At 58.3% G+C, this 22,387-nt stretch overlaps 1 protein-coding gene across 1 annotated transcript in view; it reads left to right on the top strand.

Annotated features, from left to right (window-relative positions):
• Positions 1-22,387, top strand: part of HSPG2 (heparan sulfate proteoglycan 2) — a 189,453-nt gene that overhangs the window by 38,948 nt on the left and 128,118 nt on the right. The window contains exons 3-7 of the mRNA XM_030537635.1: positions 202-295; positions 2,286-2,359; positions 19,736-19,845; positions 20,232-20,290; positions 20,818-20,978. Of these exons, the coding sequence (XP_030393495.1) occupies positions 202-295; positions 2,286-2,359; positions 19,736-19,845; positions 20,232-20,290; positions 20,818-20,978 (498 nt within the window). The remainder of the gene's footprint in view (positions 1-201; positions 296-2,285; positions 2,360-19,735; positions 19,846-20,231; positions 20,291-20,817; positions 20,979-22,387) is intronic.

Genomic DNA, 22,387 nt, shown 5'->3' with positions numbered 1-22,387 from the left:
GCCGTCTCTCACAAGACAGGTGGATATTCAGTGTCAGGGAGATGGCCTGGAACCCTGCATGGGGCTTGGTTCTTTCCTCGCTGGTGTGACTGCCCAGGGCAACTGGCCCTGACCCCTGATGGCCCTTGGGAGCTGGTGCTGCCAGGAGCCCTAAGCCGCGGCTGCAGCTCACGGCCCCTGTTCTGTCTGCTTCTATTCCAGATGGCAACGGCAGCGGGAGAACGGCAGTGGGATCGCACTGCCCGACATGGTGCTGTCCCCAGCCAGACGCCGAGCGTCACACTCTTGTCAATGGGTAAGGGGTGGAGCTGGTGGCTGCTAGTTGGCGGGGCTGAAACTGCAGCCAAAAAGCAGCAACAGAGCAGTCCGGCTTCCTGCTTGGGGGCACCAGTGGGCTGTCACGTCATCGGTGTGCTCAGGCCACAGGGCTGAGATGCCCGGATGGCAGCTCTGAGAGGCTGCTCCGCCTTCCCCAGCGTGCTGTGCATCACACATAGCTCTCACTCGCCTGGTTGGGCTGGGGTGGTTAGGGCAGCTTGTAACAGGCCTGACAACGCTGCCTGTTTGCCTGGGGCCTGTAGGAGAGTCTGAGCTGAGCATGGAGGGAGGTGGGGGACATCATGGGGCCTGCATCCACTCTGACCCCAGGGGAGTTACCCGGGATGGATGTGAGTGGGCATATCTCTGTGCCTTGCCTGGGGCATGGCCTCCATTCATGGGTGGCACAAGCAAGGGAGAGGGGCAGAGGGAGGCAGCAGAGGTGGGGCTTTGGGGTGCAAGCATGACGGGGGGGCAGAGTTGGCCACTGGGGCTGTGAAGGCCCTGGCTTGGTGACGGTTGGAGGCAGCATGACACTGTGTGGTGGTGGTGGCAGGAGGCAGCATGGCACCATGTGGCAGTGGCACCATGTGGCGGTGATGGTAGGAGGCAGCGTGGCACCATGTGGCGGTGACGGTAGGAGACAGCGTGGTACCGTGACTATTAGAGGCAGTGTGGCACCATGTGGCAGTGACATTTGGAGGCACGGTGTGGCAGTGACAGGAGGCAGCATGGCACTGTGTGACGGTGGCCACTGGAGGCAGTGCGGCACTGTGTGGTGGTGGTGGCAGGAGGCAGCATGGCACCGTGTGGTGGTGACGGTAGGAGGCAGCGTGGCATGGTGTGGTGGTGGTGGCGGGAGGCAGTGTGGCATGGTGTGGCGGTGGTGGCGGGAGGCAGCGTGGCACCGTGTGGCGGTGATGGTAGGAGTCAACGTGGCACCGTGTGGCGTTGGTGGCAGGATGCAGCATGGCACGGTGTGGCGGTGACGGTAGGAGTCAACATGGCACCGTGTGGCGGTGGTGGCAGGAGGCAGTGTGGCACCATGTGGCGGTGGTGGCAGGATGCAGTGTGGCATGGTGTCGCAGTGGTGGCAGGAGGCACTGTGGCACTGTGTGGCAGTGGTGGCAGGAGGCACTGTGGCACCGTGTGGCAGTGGTGGTAGGAGGCAGTGTGGCACCATGTGGTGGTGGTGGCAGGAGGCAGTGTGGCAACGTGTGGCGGTGGTGGCAGGAGGCAGCATGGCACCGTGTGGCGGTGACAGTAGGAGGCAGCATGGCACCGTGTGGTGTGTGGCGGCAGGAGGCAGCATGGTACTGTGTGGCGGTGACAGTAGGAGGCAGTGTGGCACCGTGTGGCGGTGGTGGCAGGAGGCAGCATGGTACTGTGTGGCGGTGACAGTAGGAGGCAGTGTGGCACCGTGTGGTGGTGGTGGTAGGATGCAGGGTGGCACTGTGTGGGTGGTGGCAGGAGGCAGCATGGCACCGTGTGGCGGTGGTGGCAGGAGGCAGTGTGGTACTGTGTGGCGGTGACAGTAGGAGGCAGTGTGGCACCGTGTGGTGGTGGTGGTAGGATGCAGGGTGGCACCGTGTGGTGGTGGTGGCAGGAGGCAGCATGGCACCGTGTGGCGGTGACGGTAGGATGCAGGGTGGCACCGTGTGGCGGTGGTGGCAGGAGGCAGCGTGGCACCGTGTGGTGGTGGTGGCAGGAGGCAGCATGGCAATGTGTGGTGGTGGCATGGCACTGTGTGGCGGTAACGGTAGGAGGCAGCTCAGATCGAGGCTGGGGCTCTCCTCTTCTGCTTAGTAGTAGCATCGGGCTGTCTCTTGGTTTGCTGGCTTTGGCCTTGCATGACCTCGGCTGTAGCTCTTTCTTCTCTCTCAGTAACTGCCCATCTTTCTCTCTTCTTCCCTGTCCTGTCCCTCTCCGTGCTCCATCTTCTTCTTCCTCCTGCTCCTGGGACGCAGCCCAACCAGGTGCAGCAGGGCAGCCCCACTGGCGGGTATGACTGTGGCTGACCCAGACGATGAGGCCCCGCTCAGTAAGTGAAGGGCTTGGTGGCCCAGGCTGTGTGTGAGGAGGGGGGTCAATGGAAAAGTTCAGCATGTTGATAAAAATGTGAATGCCAAATATTTGAATTCAGAATTGCTGCCACAGTGCCTCATGGGAGTTGTGGTTGGGCTCTCTCAAGCTCCAGTTCTCCTCTGTAGGCCAAGTCTCCTGATCGGACTACATCTCCCATGATGCACTGTGATCTCCCCTCTTGGAGCAGAGAGACTGTGCAACATGGGAGTCCCTTGCCATGGTGCATCATGGGAGCTATAGTCCAGCTAGGGAGCTGGCCCATAGAGGAGAATGGGGACAACGAGGCATCCGAACTACAATTCTCAGGCGGCACCACGTCGGCCTCTCCAAATTGAACTGTTGTGGGTTTTGGGGATTTTGGACAAAAAATCCTGTTCTGCAGGAAGCTGATGCTATTTGTGAAAAATTTCATTTAGTCGAAACCCTTTTTCTGTTGATAAGCAGCTTAGATGGAACCTGCCCACCCCAGCCCTGCGGTTCCAGTGCCGCTGGCATCGTGGGGCAGCAGCATCCTGCATGCAGGAGCAGGGTCTCAATGTGGGGCACGGGAGCCACCCCATCACGGACTGGCTCCCATGGCCATTAGCAGCAGAGCCGGTTCTCTTGCTGCAGGCCTGTGTATTTGTTACAAATAAACCAGTTTATTCCTTACCCCAGTTGGCAGATCTCTCCACTGTGGGTCGCTGTAGGCTGGAAGCCTTCCCCAGTCCTCAAGCTACGGGAGTAGCTGCCCGCTCCAGGGCTCAGCTGCTAGCCAGGCTGTAACACTTGGCCAGGGGGCTGCATGTGGAAGGTAGTGATCAGGACTCCTGGGTTTGGCTCTGGAGATGAGCTTGGGTGTCACGTTAAGATCCAGGCCCAGCTCTGCCTGAAGTGCCCTTGTAGGACGGCCCCATTGGCTGCTGTGTGAAAGGGGAGAGGCCTGGTGCTCAACTGGCTGCTAAGGCGAGGGGCAGAGAACATGGGGAACAGCCAGAGCTGTCAGGTGCTCAGACAGCAGCCAGGAGAGGGGAGAGTAGAAACCATCACCGCACAGCGCAGTGCTGCAGGGGATCAGGGCACTGTGCCCCCAGCCCCCACCTGCACGGGGCTGGCCGAGATCAGGGCACTGTGCCCCTAGCCCCCACCTGCATGGGGCTGGCCAGGATCAGGGCACTGTGGCCCCAAACCCCACCTACACGGGGCTGGCTGGGATCAGGGCACTGTGGCCCCAAACCCCACCTGCACGTGGCTGGCCGGGATCAGGGCACTGTGCCCCTAGCCCCCACCTGCATGGGGCTGGCCAGGATCAGGGCACTGTGGCCCCAGACCCCACCTACACGGGGCTGGCTGGGAATCAGGGCACTGTGGCCCCAGCCCCACCCAGGGCGGGGCTGGCCGGGATCAGGGCACTGTGGCCCCAGCCCCCACCCAGGGCGGGGCTGGCCGGGATCAGGGCACTGTGGCCCCAGCCCCCACCCATGGCAGGGCGGGCCCGGATCAGGGCACTTTCCCCCCAGACCCTCCCCGGGGCAGGGCTGGCCGAGATCAGGACACTGTGGCCACAGACCCCATTCACGGCGGGGCTGGCCGGGATCAGGGCCCTGTGGCCCCAGACCTCACCTGGGGCACTGTTGGCCGCCGCAGTCCATTCCCTTGCCAGGCTGGCCAGCTCCAGCTCCTTCGTCTCTCCCTAGAAGGCAACCCCCCGCCACTATTATTGCTCGCCCCAAACTCCCTGCAGTTTGCTGACCTCGTCCTGGCGCTGAGGGCGGGTTCCCATTGCAGTGCAGAGGGGCTCTCTGCCCGCCGGGCCTTGCCTTCACACTGTTGTGGCCACGTCACATGGCCGGACCGTCTCCCCTGGCGGTGTGGACACGCTGAGGCACAGCCTGCCTCCTGGCCCTCATCCTGATTCTGGGACACAGCCCCTGTGTGAGCTGGGTAATACCGGGGCCCCTCTGCCCCCTTCCAGGGGCATTCGCTGGCTCATGAGCTCAGAGATCTCCCCGGGGCAGTGAGCTTGGAGCAGTGGAGAGCCCCCCCCAGGGTCTGTGCTGAGCTGTGAGCGCCTGGCTGGGTGTGTCACCCCCCCACATGCCCTGCCCCACTAGAGGAGCCTGCCACAGCTCCAGGGGTCCCAGGCACCATGCGGTGAGGGAGTGCCCTGGGGCGAGAGGAGCGATTTCCAGGGCAGACTCTGCCTTCCACTGGGTCACTGGGAGCCAGGTCTGCCCCAGCTCCGTGCAGCACGGAGCGGGCGCTGAGAGGGGCTGACTCACCGGTGCCGGGCGCAGCAGCAGGAAGCCAAGGGCTCTGCAGCCTGAAGCATTTTTTCCATCTCTCTCCCCAGCCAAGTGCAAACAAAGCATAGCCGGGAATGGAGAGCTCCTTAAAAGGAGGGAAAATGGCTTCTGGGGAAGCCAGGGATCCGGCTGGGCTTTCTGCAGCAGGCCCAGGGCCCTGCAATGTGCCACTCCCCCATGCCCGGGTACGGACCGCCGCTGCAGCGTGGGCACGTGGCTTGCACCTGCCGAGGCCTGGCACTGGATGTTGTGGGCATGATTCTTGTGCTTTGCCTGGGGCCACCGGGCATGTCTGTAGGGCAGCGTTGCTGGTGCAAGGCTTTCCCACGGGCACCCTCTGCTTGCCCACTCCCATTTTACCCCCAGGTGCACCACTCCGGCTTTTGTACAGCCAGAGAGCAACACAGTCTGACGTGAAAGCCCTTGAATTCTCGCTCTTGTGCCCATATGCCCATGGGTAGCCAGTGGGAGGTGACAAGGGCACATACCCAGCTAGGGCAAGGCTGAAGCTGCCCTCTTGAGCCCGTGGCCCAGGCGCAGTGAGCTTCAAGCCTAGGGGCCAGGGCTGTGCCTGCTGTGAGGGACCCAGGGCAGGGTGGGTTTTACTAGAAAGCATCTGGCCCTGGCACTGCTTTCTCGGGTTCCTGGGCTGGGAAAGACATTTGGTCCCTCCCCTGGGCAGTGGAGCCCGGAGGGCACCCTGGAGCACATTGGCAGGGCAATGTGGGAGGGCAGCTCGCTCTGCCGCTGATTGTGCTGCACCCGTCCTGTGGGTGGTAGGGGGGCTCCAGGCCAGAATCTCATGCTGGAGCCTGCAGAGCTGGCCAGCAGGCACAACTCGGTGCCTGGCCTGGCACTGTTGGGAGCAGGGGGCCACCTCCCCACAAGGCACTCAAGTGAAATCTCCATCCCCGCAGGCCCCTGAGCAGCGTCAGCATCTGGCCTTCTAGAAGCCATGCAGGCCAGAGCCAGCCACACCCTAGGCTCGCCCTGGCGCCAGCTGTGGGGTCTGGGACTCACCTACATAAGAACATAAGAATGGCCGTACCAGGTCAGACCAAAGGTCCATCTAGTCCAGTATCCTGTGTACCGACCGTGGCCAGTGCTGGGTGCCCTAGAGGAAATGAACTAACAGGCAATGATCAAGTGATCTCTCTCCTGCCATCCGTCTCCATCCTCTGACAAACAGAGGCTAGGGACACTGTTCCTACCCATCCTGGCTAATAGCCATTAATGGACTTCACCACCATGAATTTATCCAGTTCTCTTTTAAACGCTGTTATAGTCCAGCCTTCATATCTCCTCAGGTAAGGAGTTCCAAAGTTGACTGTGCACTGCGTGAAGAAGAACTTCCTTTTATTATTTTAAACCTGCTGCCTATAATTTCATTTCGTGACCCTAATTCTTGTATTATGGGAATAAGTAAATAACTTTTCCTGTTCTTCTTCGAGTGATTGCTCACATCCATTCCAGGTAGGTGTGCGCGCCGCGCGTGCACGTTCGTCGGAAACTTTTTTTACCCTAGCAACTCCAGTGGGCCGGCAGGTCGCCCCCTAGAGTGGCGCCGCCATGGCGCTCTATATATACCCCTGCCGGCCCGCCCGCTCCTCAGTTCCTTCTTACCGCCGTGTCGGTCGTTGGAACTGTGGAGCGCGGCTTAGCTGTCCTCCACGTCCCTAGCTCTCCTAGTTCTCTATCGTTTATCTATCGTTCATCTCTAGTTCCATTATAGTTGTTAATTAGTTTGTTAAGTAGATAGTTTAGTTAAATAGTTGTTAAGTAGTTCTTCGCCGGGGGCTTAGCCCTTCCCGGCACCCGGCGTCAGGCTCATGCCTGTTTCACCGGGCTTCAAGCAGTGTGCGGCCTGCAAGAAGCCCATGCCTACCAGCGATCCCCACGAAGCGTGCCTGAAGTGCCTCGGGGAATCGCACAGATCCGACAAGTGCCGCATCTGTAAGGCTTTTAAGCCGAGGACAAAGAAGGAGAGGGATCAGAGGCTCCGAACTCTCCTAATGGAGGCGGCACTTGACCCGTCGGCTTCGCAGGCCGTGGTATCGGCACCGGCACCGGATCGCTCCGGCACCGAGAAGACTCCTCGGCACCGACCCTCTCCGGCACTGGAATCAGAGCCAAGGCCGTCGAAGTCTGATACTCCGGCCAGGCAGACCCGGCTTGAGCGCCCGGCCTCGACATCGGCCGCGGCGCCGCCGGCACCGTCAGCACCGTTGACTCCGGGCCCGGCGGGTCCGTTGAGTCCGGTGCCGCCGAGCTCCCCCATGAGATCTGGGGTTGAGGTAGTGGTCCCATCCACACCGGAGACCTTCGCCTCGGCTCGGGACCTTATTGCCCTGACTGAGCCCACTCGGCTGCCACCCCCGGTACCTCCGGTGCGGGTTGTGTCCAGAGGCAAGCCCATGATGTCGGCGCCGCCCAGAGACAGTCGTTCGCCATCCAGGTCCCGACGTCTTGGGCGCTCCAGATCCCGACGCCGCTCGCAGTCCCGGCACCGCTCCCCTCAGCGGTACCGGTCGCACTCGCGGCAACGGTCGGCATCGAGGCGGTCGCGGTCAGGCTCCAGTCGGCGACACCGGCACCGCGACTCCAGGAGCAGGTCCCGACGCTACTCGCCGCACCGGTCGACCTCCCGGCACCGAGCTGGTGGCAGGTCCCGGTCTCGGTCGACCTCCCGGCGCCGAGCTGGTGGTAGGTCCCGGTCGACCTCCCGGCACCGAGCTGGTGGCAGGTCCCGGTACCGAAGCGGCGCCCGGTACCGATCAGGATCCCGGCACCGTGACAGATCCCGGTCCCGATCCCGGTCCCGGCACCGATATGACTCCCGGCACCGGTCCCCGGCACCGAGACGATCCTCCGTGCCGGCCCGCGCAGACCCTTACCATCCGGGGTCGGCCCCACCGTGGCCCTCGAGACAGCCGTCCGTATCCTCCCAGACGGACAGCGGGTATGCGCTGGGCACCGACCGGCAGGCGGCGCTGTTCGGTGATCCGCCGCTGCAAGACCAAGGCCCACAACAGTGGGGATTCTGGACACCCTGGGCATACCATCAGGCCCAGGGCCCCCAGCAGCTCCCTGCTAGACCGGCGACTGCGGAACGTAGGGCCCCTGAAGCCTCCTTGTCTCGCCCCCCTCCCTCCCCGGAAGGGGAGGAAGGGTCCAAACAGCAGGACTCCGCTGCGGCTCCGGAGGCAGAGGCGAGGGCTGAGGAAGACCCTCAGTTAGACACTCTCGTGCCTGGGGTCTCATCATCCTCCTCCCCGGATGAGGCGGTGGCGGGTACCTCCTCCAACAGTCCCCCCCGCTGGATCTCAGGGCGCACCAGGACCTCCTCAGGCGATTGGCTCAAAATCTGAGTCTGCAGGCAGAGGAGGTCTCGGAGATAGAGGATCCAATTGTCACCATCCTCTCTTCTGATGCTCCCACCAGGGTCGCCCTGCCCTTCATACGGACCATCCAGGCCAACGCCAATACTATCTGGCAGTCCCCGGCCTCCATCCCTCCGACAGCGAAAGGAGTCGAGAGAAAGTACATGGCCCCTTCTAGGGGATACGAATATCTACATGTTCACCCGACTCCCGGTTCACTGGTGGTGCAATCGGTGAATGATAGGGAGCGTCACGGCCAGGAGGCTCCGGCCCCCAAATCCAGAGAAGCCAGGCGGATGGACCTCCTTGGCCGTAAGGTGTATTCGGCTGGGGCGCTGCAGCTCAGGGTCTCTAACCAGCAGGCCCTGCTGAGCAGATACGCCTTTAACTCCTGGGTGGCAGTGGACAAATTTAAGGAGCTGCTGCCACAGGATGCTCGCCAAGAGTTTACGGCCATCTTGGACGAAGGCAAGAAGGTCGCACGCACGGCCTTACAAGCCTCCTTGGACGCTGCGGACTCGGCTGCCCGTACCCTCGCGTCAGGAGTTACGATGCGTCGCATCTCCTGGCTGCAGGTTTCCGGCCTTCCGCCGGAGCTCCAGCACACTATACAGGACCTTCCTTTCGAAGGCCAGGGCCTGTTTTCTGATAAGACAGACCCCAGACTCAAGAGTCTAAAAGACAACCGGGTCATTATGCGGTCCCTCGGGATGCACACCCCCGTGACGCAGCGTAGACCCTTTAGGTCGCAACAACAGCAACAACGTAGGCCGTTTCCCAGTTCCGCCAGCGGCAGGACCTTTACAGGTGCCGCGGCAGGAACGGCAGGCGCAGGCAGTCTGGGAACCAAGGGGGGCAGAACCAAGGCTCCTCAAAACCCCCGCCTGGTCCTAAGCCTTCATTTTGAAGGTGCGCCCGAGGGCGCAGTAACAGTTTCCCCTATGGATCCTTCCCCCCCGTTTTCCAACCGCCTTTCGTTTTTCCTCCCGGCGTGGTCCCAAATAACATCGGACCGCTGGGTCTTAAGCATGGTGCAGACGGGATACCGCCTGCAGTTTGTTTCATTTCCTCCTTCCCGCCCTCCTTCCTCGTCCCTCTTCAGGGACCCCTCTCACGAGCAATTCCTTCGGCAGGAGGTGCAGACGCTCCTCAGCAAAGGAGCTATAGAGGCGGTTCCGGAAAACGAGAAAGGCAAGGGGTTTTATTCCCGCTACTTTCTGATCCCCAAGGCCAAGGGGGGCCTCAGGCCTATCCTCGACCTGCGAGAACTCAACAAATACCTCGTGAAGTTGAAGTTCCGCATGGTATCCCTGGGGACCATTATTCCATCCCTGGATCCGGGAGACTGGTACGCCGCCCTCGACATGCAGGACGCGTATTTCCACATTGCCATTTGGCCGCGCCACAGACGCTTTCTCCGCTTCGTTGTGGGGGCTCTTCATTATCAATTTGCAGTCCTCCCATTCGGCCTGTCCACGGCCCCGAGGGTGTTTACAAAATGCATGGCAGTTGTCGTGGCGCATCTTCGGCGCAACCGTGTCCACGTGTTCCCTTATCTGGACGACTGGTTGATTCGGGGCACGTCGGAACAGCAGGTCAACAGCCATGTCCGCATGATCACCGCCATATTTGCAAGTCTGGGCCTCTTGATAAACACAGACAAGTCCACTCTGAGGCCCACGCAGAAGGTGGAATTTATCGGGGCCGTCCTGGATGCCACTGTGGGCAGGGCCTCGCTGCCTCTGCAACGGTTCCAGACCATGGCGGCGATCGTTCAACGTTTGCGGTCAGCCCCATTGACGTCAGTGAGGACATGTCTAACCCTGTTAGGCCACATGGCGGCGTGCACTTTTGTGACCGACTACGCTCGGCTCCACATGAGGCCTCTCCAGCTGTGGCTTATCAGTCATTACAGGCCGGCAAGGCAACCTTTAGACATGTTAGTCACAATCCCCCAGAAGGTCTTAGATTCTCTCGGCTGGTGGTTAGACCAGTCCGTATTATGTGCGGGTCTTCCCTTTCACCCCTCTCAGCCCTCGGTATCCCTGACAACGGATGCCTCAGATCTAGGCTGGGGGGCCCACCTAGGGACCCTGCGGACACAGGGCCTGTGGTCCCAGGAGGAGGTGGGGCTCCACATCAACATGCGGGAGTTGAGAGCGGTCCGCCTTGCTTGTCAAGCGTTTTGTCATCAGCTTCAGGGTCGTTGTGTCGCCGTGTTCACGGACAACACGACGACCATGTACTATATCAACAAGCAGGGAGGCACCAGGTCCTCCTCCCTGTGCCACGAGGCGATACGACTCTGGGACTTTTGCGTAGCCCACTCCATTCACCTCAGGGCTTCCTTCCTCCCTGGAGTACGGAACACTCTGGCAGATCGATTGAGCAGATCCTTCCTGTCACACGAGTGGTCCCTTCGCCCGGACGTCGCTCTCTCCATTTTCCGGAGGTGGGGTTATCCCCGGGTGGACCTCTTCGCGTCCAAAGGGAACAGGAAGTGCCAAGCGTTCTGCTCCTTTCAGGGCAGGGAGCCGGGGTCGATAGCGGATGCCTTCCTCATCCAGTGGTCAACCCACCTGTACTATGCATTTCCCCCGTTCCCTCTGGTCCACAAGGTCCTCCTGAAGGTGCGCAGGGACAGGGCTCTCGTGATCATGGTGGCCCCGGCATGGCCCAGGCAGCACTGGTACACCATGCTGCTGGACTTGGCCATAGCCGACCCAGTTCCCCTGCCCCTTCATCCGGACCTGATTACCCAGGACCACGGGACCCTCTGTCACCCAGACCTGCAGTCGCTGCACCTAGCGGCGTGGCTCCTGCGTGGCTGACTGGTTCCGAGCTGCGCTGCTCCACGCCTGTGAGAGAGGTGCTCTTGAGCAGCAGGAAACCGTCCACAAGAGCCACATATTCGGCGAAATGGAAGCGCTTCTCCTGTTGGTGCGTAGAGAGAAATCTCCGCCCTATGGAAGTTTCGGTAACCGAAATCTTAGACTACGTTTGGTCCCTCAAAGGGCAAGGTCTGGCCTTATCGTCGTTGCGAGTCCACCTAGCAGCTATCTCCACCTTTCACCCGGGTGCGGACGGTCGCTCCGTTTTTTCTCACCCGACGGTGTCGAGATTCCTTAAAGGGCTGGAACGTTTATTCCCTAACGTCCGTCCCCCTGCTCCAACCTGGGATCTTAACCTGGTGTTGTCCCGGCTCATGGGGCCCCCCTTTGAGCCGTTAGCTACTTGCTCCCTGCTCTACCTCTCTTGGAAAACTGCCTTTCTAGTGGCTATCACCTCAGCTAGACGGGTGTCGGAGCTCCGAGCTCTTGTGGTAGACCCCCCATATACGGTCTTCCACAAGGACAAGGTGCAGCTGAGACCACACCCTGCTTTTCTGCCCAAGGTGGTCTCAGCCTTCCACGTCAACCAAGAGTTTTTCCTTCCGGTTTTTTTCCCAAAACCTCACTCCTCAGGCAGGGAGCAGCAGCTCCACTCGCTGGATGTCCGTAGGGCTCTCGCGTTCTGCATAGAGAGGACTAAGCCCTTCCGAAAATCCCCCCAGCTTTTCGTGGCGGTAGCAGATCGTATGAAAGGGCTTCCTATCTCCTCCCAGAGGGTATCCTCTTGGGTTACGTCCTGTATCAGGACCTGTTATGACTTGGCCCATGTCCCTACGGGCCGTGTGACTGCGCATTCTACCAGGGCGCAGGCGTCGTCGCTAGCTTTCCTCGCCCGTGTGCCCATCCAGGAAATCTGTCGGGCAGCGACCTGGTCATCGGTCCACACCTTTGCTTCCCACTACGCCCTGGTCCAGCAGTCGAGAGAGGATGCGGCCTTCGGAACTGCAGTGCTCCGTGCCGCGACTTCTCACTCCGACCCCACCGCCTAGGTATGGCTTGGGAGTCACCTACCTGGAATGGATGTGAGCAATCACTCGAAGAAGAAAAGACGGTTACTCACCTTTGTAACTGTTGTTCTTCGAGATGTGTTGCTCACATCCATTCCACACCCGCCCTCCTTCCCCACTGTCGGAGTAGCCGGCAAGAAGGAACTGAGGAGCGGGCGGGCCGGCAGGGGTATATATAGAGCGCCATGGCGGCGCCACTCTAGGGGGCGACCTGCCGGCCCACTGGAGTTGCTAGGGTAAAAAAAGTTTCCGACGAACGTGCACGCGCGGCGCGCACACCTACCTGGAATGGATGTGAGCAACACATCTCGAAGAACAACAGTTACAAAGGTGAGTAACCGTCTTTTCCACTTTCTCCACATCTCTCATGATTTTATAGACCTCTATCATATCCCCCCTTAGTCTCCTCTTTTCCAAGCTGAAAAGTCCTAGCCTCTTTAATCTTTCCTCATATGGGACCCTCTCTAAACCCCTAATCATTTTAGTTGCCCTTTTCTGAACCTTTTCTAATGCCAGTATATCTTTTTTGAGGTGAGGAGACCACATCTGTACACAGTATTCGAGATCTGGGAGTACCATGGATTTATATAAGGGCAATAATATATTCTCTGTCTTATTCTCTATTCCTTTTTTAATGATTCTAATATCCTGTTTGCTTTTTGACCACCTCTGCACACTGCGTGGACATCTTCAGAGAACTGTCCATGATGACTCCAAGATCTTTTTCCTGACTCGTTGTAGCTAAATTAGCCCTGTCAAGTTTTTTCCCCCATTTTGAACTTTAGAGTACAAGAAGTGGGGACCTGCATGAACACTTCTAAGCTTAATTACCAGCTTAGGTCTGGTATGCTGCCGCCAGCCAGAATTTAGTGTCTGGCACACTTTCTGTTCCCCTAAAACCTTCCCTGGGGAACCCAGACCCAAACCCCTTGGGTCTTAAAACAAGGAGAAATGAACCATCCCTCTCCTTTTCCCCCCAGACTTTCCCCTCCCTGGGTTGCCTTAAGAGGCTTCACACCGATCCAAACTCCTTGGATCTTAAAACAAGGAGGAATTAACCCCCCTCCCTATCCGCCCACCAGTCCCTGGTGAGTTCAGACTCAATCCCTTGGATTCTAAAACAAGGAAAAATCAATCAGGTTCATAAAAGAAAGCTTTTAATTAAAGAAAGAAAAGGTAAAATTATCTCTGTAAAATCAGGATGGAAAATGCTTTACAGGTACTCAGATTCATATAGACTAGAGGGACCCCTCCCCCCAGCCTTAGATTCAAAGTTACAGCAAACAGAGGTAAAAATCCTTCCAGCAAAAAGACACATTTACATGTTGAGAAAACAAACATAAGACTAATCCGCCTTGCCTGGCTACTACTTACAATCTTGAAACATGAAAGACTGATTCAGAAAGATTTGGAGAACCTGGAATGATGTCCTGTCCCTCTCAGTCCCAAGAGCGAACAACGAACCAAATAAACAGCACAAACAGAGACTTCCCTCCACCAAGATTTGAAAGTATCTTGTCCCCCTATTGGTCCTCTGGTCAGGTGTCAGCCAGGTTTACTGAGCTTCTTAACCCTTTACAGGTGAAAGACACATTAACCCTTAACTATTTGTTTATGACAAGCCCCCATCATATTGTATGTATAGTTGGGGTTATTTTTTCCAATGTGCATTTGTTACGGAGTCCCTGGGCGATGCTCTGGAACTGCTCCCCACAAAGCCAGTCAGGATTTTGGGGAGCCTCCTCTCCCTCAGCGCAGTCTGTCTCCAGGGCAAGAAGCTCACATGGCCAGGGCCAGAGCTTCCATTTAGGCGACCTAGGCGGTCGCCTAGGGCACCAGGATTTGGGAGGGCGAAAGACTGCTCCGGTGGACCTCGGGCAGGCCTGCCTGTGGAGGGTCCGCTGGTCCCGCAGCTCCGGTGGAGCATCCACAGGCACGCCTGTGATAGGTCCACCGGAGCCGCGGAACCAGCGAGCTGGCCCTGCGCCTAGGGCGCCAAAAACCCTGGTGCCGCTCCGGCACACGGCTTCACCTCCTGGGTCTCTCCTTGGAGCATTCAGCATCCTCTGCCCCTCCCTGCACTTCCCACAGTGAGTCCTCCCAGGCAGGGTCCTGGGAAAGCCACCAGGTCCTGCACCCCACTTGGCAGTCAGACGTGACTCTCAGCCAGCCAGTAACACAGAGGTTTATTCCATGACAGGAACAGGGTCTAAAACAGAGCTTGTAGGTACAGAGAACAGGACCGTTCAGCTGGGTCCATTCTAGGGGGCAGTGAGCCAGACCCCCACCTCTGCACTTCACTCCTCGTCCCAGCCTGCTTCCAGACTCAAACCTCCTCCAGCCCCTCCTCCTCTGCTCAGTTCCTTTCCCGGGCCAGGAGGTCACCTGATCCCTTTGTCTCCAACACCTTCAGCTGGCACCTTTGCAGAGAAGGGGCCCAGGCCATCAGTTGCCAGCAGACAGTGTGTCAGGCATTTAGGTGCACTGGCCCTTTGCTCTGCAGCAATCACACACCCTTATCCCACAACCTAGATACTTAATAACTGCCTAGGGGACACTGAGGCACCAACACCGTATTCAGAGAAAACATTAAGAACATTCCCATTTTGTCACAGCATTACATTACATTTATCCACATTAAATTTCATTTGCCATTTTGTTGCTCAATCACTTAGTTTTGTGAGATCTTTTTGAAGGTCTTCACAGCCTGCTTTAGTCTTAACTATCTTGAGCAGTTTAGTATCATCTGCAAACTTTGCCACCCTCACTGTTTACCCCTTTCTCCAGATCATTTATGAATAAGTTGATAGGATTGGTCCTAGGACTGACCCTTGGGGAACATCACTAGTTACCCCTCTCCATTCTGAGAATTTACCATTAATTCCTACCCATTGTTTCCCTGTCTTTTAACCAGTTCTCAGTCCATGAAAGGACCTTTCCTTTATCCCATGACAGCTTAATTTACGTAAGAGCCTTCAGTGAGGGACCTGTCAAAGGCTTTCTGGAAATCTAAGTACACTATGTCCACTGAATCCCCCTTGTCCACATGTTTGTTGACTCCTTCGAAGAACTCTGATAGATTAGTAAGACACGAGTTCCCTTTATAGAAACCATGTTACTGTTGCTCAACAAGTTGTGTTCTTCTGTGTGTCCTGACAATTTTATTCTTAACTATTGTTTCGACTAATTTGCCCGGTACTGACATTGCCGGGATCACCTCTAGAGCCTTTTTAAATATTGGTGTTACATTAACTATCTTCCAGACACTGGGTACCGAAGCCGATTTTAAAGGACAGGTTACAAACCTTAGTTAATAGTTCCACAACTTCACATTTGAGTTCTTTCAGAACTCTTGGGTGAATGCCATCTGGTCCCGGTGACTTGTTAATGTTGAGTTTATCAATTAATTCCAAAACCTCCTCTAGTGACAATTTAATCTGTGACAGTTCCTCAGATTTGTCACCTACAAAAGCCGGCTCAGGTTGGGAATCTCCCTAACATCCTCAGCCTTGAAGACTGAAGCAAAGAATCCATTTAGTTTCTCCACAATTACTTTATCATCTTTAAGCACTCCTCTTGTATCTTTATCATCAAGGGGCCCCACTGGTTGTTTAGCAGGCTTCCTGCTTCTGATGTTCTTAAAAAACATTTTGTTATACCTTTGGAGTTTTTGGCTAGCCGTTCTTCAAACTCCTCTTTGGCTTTTCTTATTACACTCTTGCACTTAAGCTGGCAGTGTTTATGCTTCTTTCTATTTGCCTCACTAGGATTTGACTTCCAGTTTTTAAAGGAAGTCTTTTTATCTCTCACTGCGTCTTTTACATGGTTGTTAAGCCACGGTGGCTCTTTTTTAGTTCTTTTACTGTGTTTCTTAATTTGGGATATACATTGAAGTTGGGCCTCTATTATGGTGTCTTTAAAAAGCGCCCATGCAGCTTGCAGGGATTTCACTCTAGTCACTGTACTTTTTAACTTCTGTTTAACTAACCCCCTCATTTTTGCATAGTTCCCCTTCTGAAATTAAATGCCACAGTGCTGGGCTGTTGAGATGTTTTTCCCACCACAGGGACCTTAGAGAGTGATCACCCAGTGCCAGCCCCAGGGCGTCTGCAGGAGTTGAATTTCCCATGTGAAGAGGGTCCCAGCTCCCTGGCAGGAAGGCTGGGGCGTCACCCTGCCTGAGGCCAGGCTGAGGGGCTGGCGGAAGCAGAAGTAGTGGCTGAGCAGAGAGCTGGCTCTGGACTGGTGGGAGTTAGCCAGGACCAGCGGGGACATGTTGCCTGCTTCAGGCTGAACCCCCGTCCCAACTCTGCAAGAAAAGGGTTTGTTTTAGCGTGAGCTGCACGCTGCCTCTCCCTGAGCTGAGGAAGGGCTGTTTCCTGGCGGCCGCCTGGCTGCGCTCTTTGGGTGAGCTGTGCTGGAGGGCAGGGTGTGTGGGGTGACCCCACCCCCTGGCTGCCTGCCATCCCCGAGGTCACAGGGCACTTTCAATGGGCTCTTTGTGTGCCTGACAAGCGCCCCTGTCTTCCCTGGGCTGCGGGAGGGGCACCTAGGCAGTGATTGGCAGTGCCTCGCTGTGAAATGGGGCATTGCAAATGGGGCGAAGCCCCTGTCTTCAGGCAGGGCCGCCACCCGCCAGCCCCAAGCGCTCTCTGGCACCGCCCTCTCTGGTGCTGGTGGAAACAGCCTCTCCATGCCTGGGAAGAGCCTGCCTGGGACCAGAAGCAACCTGGAACGTGGGGAGAGCGCTGGCTCTGTGTGCGGGCCTGTGAGCCAATGTTGAAGCACCACCCCAGGGAGCAGCCCTGGAGCAGCTCCGTCCAGCCTGCAGGAGACTCTGGCTCTCCCGGACGGCTGAGGGGTGCCTGTGAAGGGGGTCCGTGTGTGGCAGGGGGCTGGCTGGGCAGCTGCAGGGGAGCTGCTATGTTCTGAAACATAGGGCCCGTCTCCATCCTTCCCAGCCCCTGGGATAGCGAGAAGCCTTGCCTGGCCCCCAGCCCTGCCCCCAGCTGGTTCCAGTACCCTGCAGCTGTCCTGCTGGCACCCCACCCTCCACGCTATCGGGCAGGAAACAGACTCTCCTTGCAGACAGGCTGCCCACTTCCATGGGGTGAACCAACCTAGGGGCAGGCAGCGCCTGTGGGCATGGCGACAAGCCTGCCCCATCCCTACCAGGATCTCAGAGCTCTGCACAACCTCTCCAACAGGTCAGGATCCTTCTCCCCACTTTATAGAGGGCAAAGTGAGGCACCTTGGGGGAAGGAGTTCACCCAATTGCAGGACTGCAAATAAAACCCAGGAATCTGACTCTAACTCCAACCCTCCCTGGCTCTAATCCACTAGATCCTACTTCCCTCCTCAAGCTGGAGAGAGATCCCCTGGCCCACCCCCACTCTCTACTCCAGGGGGAATTCTGCGCCAAAAAATTAAAAATTATGTGCACAATATTTTAAAATTCTGCATATTTTATCAAAATAAAACAAAATAATCAGGCCTGTTTCAATTATTTTGGTCATTTATTTCAATTTATTTATGTCAGCGAGTCTGTGTGTAACAACAGAGCTACAGGAGAGATGAAGGCAGGTGCCCAGCTCTGAAGGCAGCACCTCTGCTAGCAGCAGCACAAAAGTAAGGGTGGCCTGGTATTGGCTTGCTTTTGTGCTCTTGCTAGCAGAGGTGCTGCCTTCAGAGCTGGGAGGCTGGAGACCAGATTTCACTGGGAACACTACATTTCACACTCTGGAATGTGATTTGCATGGCTGCGAATTTGGTAGACCCCTAAATGTAAGAGGGAGGCCAGCACAGCTAGGGTCAGACAGGAGGAAAAAGGAAGCATTTTGGTTGAAATCACAAATTCTGCGTGAAAAAAAAAATGTCTGTGGGGAACATTAATTCTGCACAAATTCTGCATTGTGCAATGGCGCAGAATTCCAGCAGGAGTACAGTCCTCCCAAATCAGGATAAAGAACTCAGGAGCCCTGGCTCCCAGCACCCCCAGCTCTAATCCACTAGTCCCTACTCCCCTCCCCAAACAGGAAACAGAACCCAGGAATCCAGTCTCCCATGCCAGGCCTTTTTCTCCTTGGAGAAGAGCAGGTAGATTATCCAGCTCTGCCACGTGCCCAGGTGCATCTGAAGCAGGCAGAGCCCAGTTTCTCCCTGGTGCCTGTGGGTGCATCGCCATTGCATGCGGTGGGGGATGAGGCTGTGTTACTGATACCTGACAAGGTACTCTGGAGCGTGCGTGCAGGGCAGGGCAGTGTAACTTCCCTGGCACAGCCTCTCTCTCCTCTTGGAAAGGCCGAGCCGTGTGTCCCCTCAGCCCCACATCCTACGGCGTTTGCTAGCCCAAGCCAGTGCTGCTCTCAGCTGGCTGCTCCCTGCGGGGAGAGCCCAGGGGCCCAATCAGAGTGAAGCCACACGCTGGAGGAGCTCCCACCCTGCCCTGGGACTCCGGTGCTGAGAGGCTCCATGGGCCTTGCCCCTGCCAACGGGGGGCTCTGCTGGGGGGCAGGCTGCAGGGACTCCTTGGCCTGGGAGCAGTCTCCTGTGGGGGAGCTGTGTGGTGTCTGGCCTGTCTGCAAGGGCTGGGGGAGGTGGTGAGTGGGGCTGCTGTTTACTCACTGCACGGAGTGGAGTAGCTGGTGCTGGGGAGGGGCCCCCGGCCGGATGCAGGGCAGTGTGGCTCCAACGCAGGGCAGCTGCAAGTGGGGGATGAGCTTTGGCAGCCGCAGCCTGATGCAGGGAGCCAGAGGCTGCTCCTGGCACGGCATGGGTGTGAAGCTCGGGGATGTGAAGCTTGGGGATGCAGTTAGCAGGACTCCACAAACCCCTCCCCCGGCCCAGAGCTCCCACCTGGGCCCAGCCCCTGCGGCATGGCCCCCTTCAGGGCTGGCTCTCACTGGAGGGTGCAGCTGGAATTGCAATGGGGGCTGAGGATTTTCCCAGCCTGGGAGCCAGCTGGGCCTGTCCCCTCCACCCAATGATCTGTGGAGCCTGGCCCTGGGGAGGAGGTCAGGGCTCTGTCCCTTTGCCTGCATGGGCGACCAACTCCCCAGCACCATCCACTGCCCTGCTGTTGTCCCAGGGGGTCCCGGCTGGTCTAGGTGCTGTGCTGTGCTGTGCTGCTGGGGGCGCTCTCCCACCACAGTCAGTGCTAGCGCCAGTGCCTCAGCACAGCACTGGGGGCATGCGCTGCACAAGGTGCACAGCCAGGGTCCTGACCCCTTCTGGTCATTAACGATCCCTCGGCTCTTTTGTCAGAATAAGGGTGTTGGCTCCATTGGCTTGGCCAGGTTCTAACCCAGCGGGAGGCCTTCTGGTGTCCCAGGGTCCTGCAGGTTTCAGGTGGATACCATAGTCTTCCTCACTTCCTGTCCTGTTTAGGGTGACCAGACAGCAAGTGTGAAAAATCGGGACGGGGGTGGAGGGTAATAGGAGCCTATATAAGAAAAAGACCCAAAAATCGGGATGGTCCCTGTAAAATCGGGACATCTGGTCACCCTAGGTAATAGGTGCCTATATAAGATACAGCCCCAGATATCGGAACTGTCCCTATAAAATCGGGACATCTGGCCACCCTATAACTGTTGCACTGTGTTGTTATGCGGCTGCAGCAACCCAACCCAGAGGTGGCTGCATCTCAGGGCTAGACAAGGTGATTCCTGGAGGTAGCAGTAAAGCTGGTCGATGCAGAGGCCCTAGAGCTGGTTCTCCCTGCTCAGCTGCGCCCTGCTCTCACACTGGCCATCTCTCCTCTCTATGCGCAGTCTACTTCCGCGCTCTGGTGAATTTCACCCAGTCCATTGACTACAGCCCACGGCTGGATGACGCCAATTCGGAGGAGTTCCGGGAGGTTTCGGAGGCCGTGGTGGATACGGTGAGCCCCAGCCCTGCCACCTGGTCCTGCCGAGAGAGCTTCCTGGCAGCTGGCCCTGCTACTCCCAGACTCAGCAGTAACCCTGTCCCTGCTCGGCACCCTAGAGGTCTGTTGGCGCTGGCTGCCCAGCCTGGGCACAAGGAGCTTCAGTCTCTAGAGAGCATAGCCCACTCGGCTCTAAGGCCCTTTCCAGGCAGGGTCACTGTCCCAGGGCAAACTGGGGTGGGAGAAGGGCCTGGAGTTGGTGGCTGGGTCAGGTGAAGAACCCCAGTGGCTTGGCTCATGGTGCCCTGTGCTCACTATTAGGCCATGCTGCCTGCAAGATTTCCCCATGCCCCTGGCCATGGGGTACTGTTTGCTGATGCTCTCTCTACCTCTCTTCCCAGCTGGAGTCCGAGTACTACAAGATTGGTGGGGAGCAGGTGGTCAGCGTTGTGTTCATCAAGTGAGTGAGGTGCCCCTGGCAGTGCCATGGGATGGGGAGGGCAATGGAGGCCCCTCTGCCCCCTGTTCTCCTGGGCATGGTCCATTTATCACTGAGAGCTGGTGCTTTCCCTGCTGCCAGCACCATGCCCCTGCACCGCGGTGCCCCAAGCACCCTGCACCAGGGTCCAGAGTGCACATGGGGAGTCGCACACCATGCCCCAAAAGAGACCCCCTCGCCCTCCACAGCTGGAGACATTGTGGGGGAGGGCTGGGGGTCACAGCTCAGAGTCCTCCATCGACTGCAGCTGTTTCAAATAGGCCTGAGCGTGGGAGCTAAAGGAGCTGCCCCATTAGTTCAGCAGTAGTAGGTATTTTATCATCTGTTGATGGGGAGGTAACTGGGAACACACGAGACGGGCGGATCCCAATTGGGAGACCCACCCACACGTCTGAATCTGCTTCCATCCAGTACGGAGCAGTGGCTGGAGCACACGCATGTCCACGCGCACACCTTCCCCCATTTAACCCTGCTCCCGCTCTCCCCAGGGAAATCGACGGCTATACCTTTGTGGAGCTGGATGTGGGCTCAGAGGGGAACCTGGATGAGGGGGAGATCCGCGAGGTGCTCTACTCTGTCATTGAGAGCGGCTCCATTGCCTCCTACATCACCTCCACGCAGGGCTTCCAGTTCCGGCGCCTCGGGGCAGGTGAGCAAGCCTCTGCCCAGATCCCCAGCTGGGGTCAGTGCCCTGGGCTCTGTTGGCAGGTGCCAAGGGGGCCTGGGGAAGCGGGGCAGCAGCCTGCCAGTGTATTTAGAACAGATACTGGGCGTGCGGGAGGCCCCCTCCCCAGCAGTTGAGCCCTGGTGATAGGCAGACTAAGTGAGAGGTGGGGCCTGTGCCCACGATGGGCATGGTACGGTCCCAGGGCCAGTCTGCCTGTGTGGTTCACCTCGCACTGGCTCAGAGGGACTAGCACAGATTGGCCTGGCCTGCATGGACAAGACCGGACTGGTTTTGGTCACTCTCCTATAGAACCAGACTGCTCCGTGGGCATGCCTGGGCTGTGTCCGCCCATCTGTCTGCAGTCTCTGCGGTGCCCGGGTGCCGCAGTCTCACTCGGGACTCCCTAGCCTGTCTATTCCCCAGCCCAGGCCCAGCAAACCCTGCTGGAACCTGGCGCCCGGCACAGCGGGGGCCGTTCCGCTGGCAGCCCAGATGACAGGTGAGGGGCAGTGCTCCCTCTGCGGGGCTGCAGCAGTGGCCCTGCCACCCATGGGGCCAGACAGGGGGCAGGTGGGAGGGAGAGCAGTGTTGGCTGGTCCACTGAGCTGCTGTCTGGCCAGGGATGGGCCAGGCGGCCCCGAGCCAGGGACCCCTGCTCCCCAGGCAGCCTGTGCTTAGGCCTGGGGGGGCCCCGTCCTCCCCAGCTCTAACCTTCTATTCACTTGCAGCCCAGACCCCGCCTCCCCACATTGCCAGGGAGTCGCCAGGTGAGTTGGGCGAGGCGGCAGGTGCAGGGGGAACCCAGAGGCCTTGGCAGTGTGATTGGCAGCTGGTGGGGGGCAGGGGCAGCCCCTGCTCTCCCCGTAGCCCCTTGCACCCGAGAGGGCCCCTTGCTGACTGGATGCAGGGTTTTAGCAATGGGCTCCTTCTGCCTGAAGAGTCTTCCACTGCTGCACCCAGTGCCAGGCCCTTCCACCAAGCACCTGGGTGGCCCAGTTCCTGCCCCAGCAGTTGGCAGTAGAGAGATTAAAATCCCAGAAGCGCAGCCTGTGGGTGAGCTGTGGACTGTGGGAGAGGGCGTAGACAGCTCCTTTCCCCTCCCACGCCAGCTGCCAGCCCCCGGGAGGGCTATGTACCCAGTGTGTTGGGGGCGCTGCCCTCCTGCCTTCGGCTGGTGTTAGGAGCGCAGACCAATGCTGGTCCCCCCATCAGGTCCCGCAGCAGGCTCCAGGTTCCCCTGCGCTGTGCTGCGCCCTGCTGTGCTGTGCTGTGCCAGGTGTGTTGGTGGGCGGCCTGCCATGCGCGTGGCTCTGGTGCCGCTGGCTGATGCTGCCTGGCTGTTGACCCTGCAGCTGGTGCCCTGGCAGGTGACATCCCCCTGCAGTTGGCGC

The sequence above is a fragment of the Gopherus evgoodei genome, chromosome 18, assembly GCF_007399415.2.
Source record: "Gopherus evgoodei ecotype Sinaloan lineage chromosome 18, rGopEvg1_v1.p, whole genome shotgun sequence".
NCBI classification, from domain to species: domain Eukaryota; kingdom Metazoa; phylum Chordata; order Testudines; family Testudinidae; genus Gopherus; species Gopherus evgoodei.
Note: the sequence above shows the minus strand (reverse complement) of the source record. Positions and strands in the feature narration are given on the sequence as shown.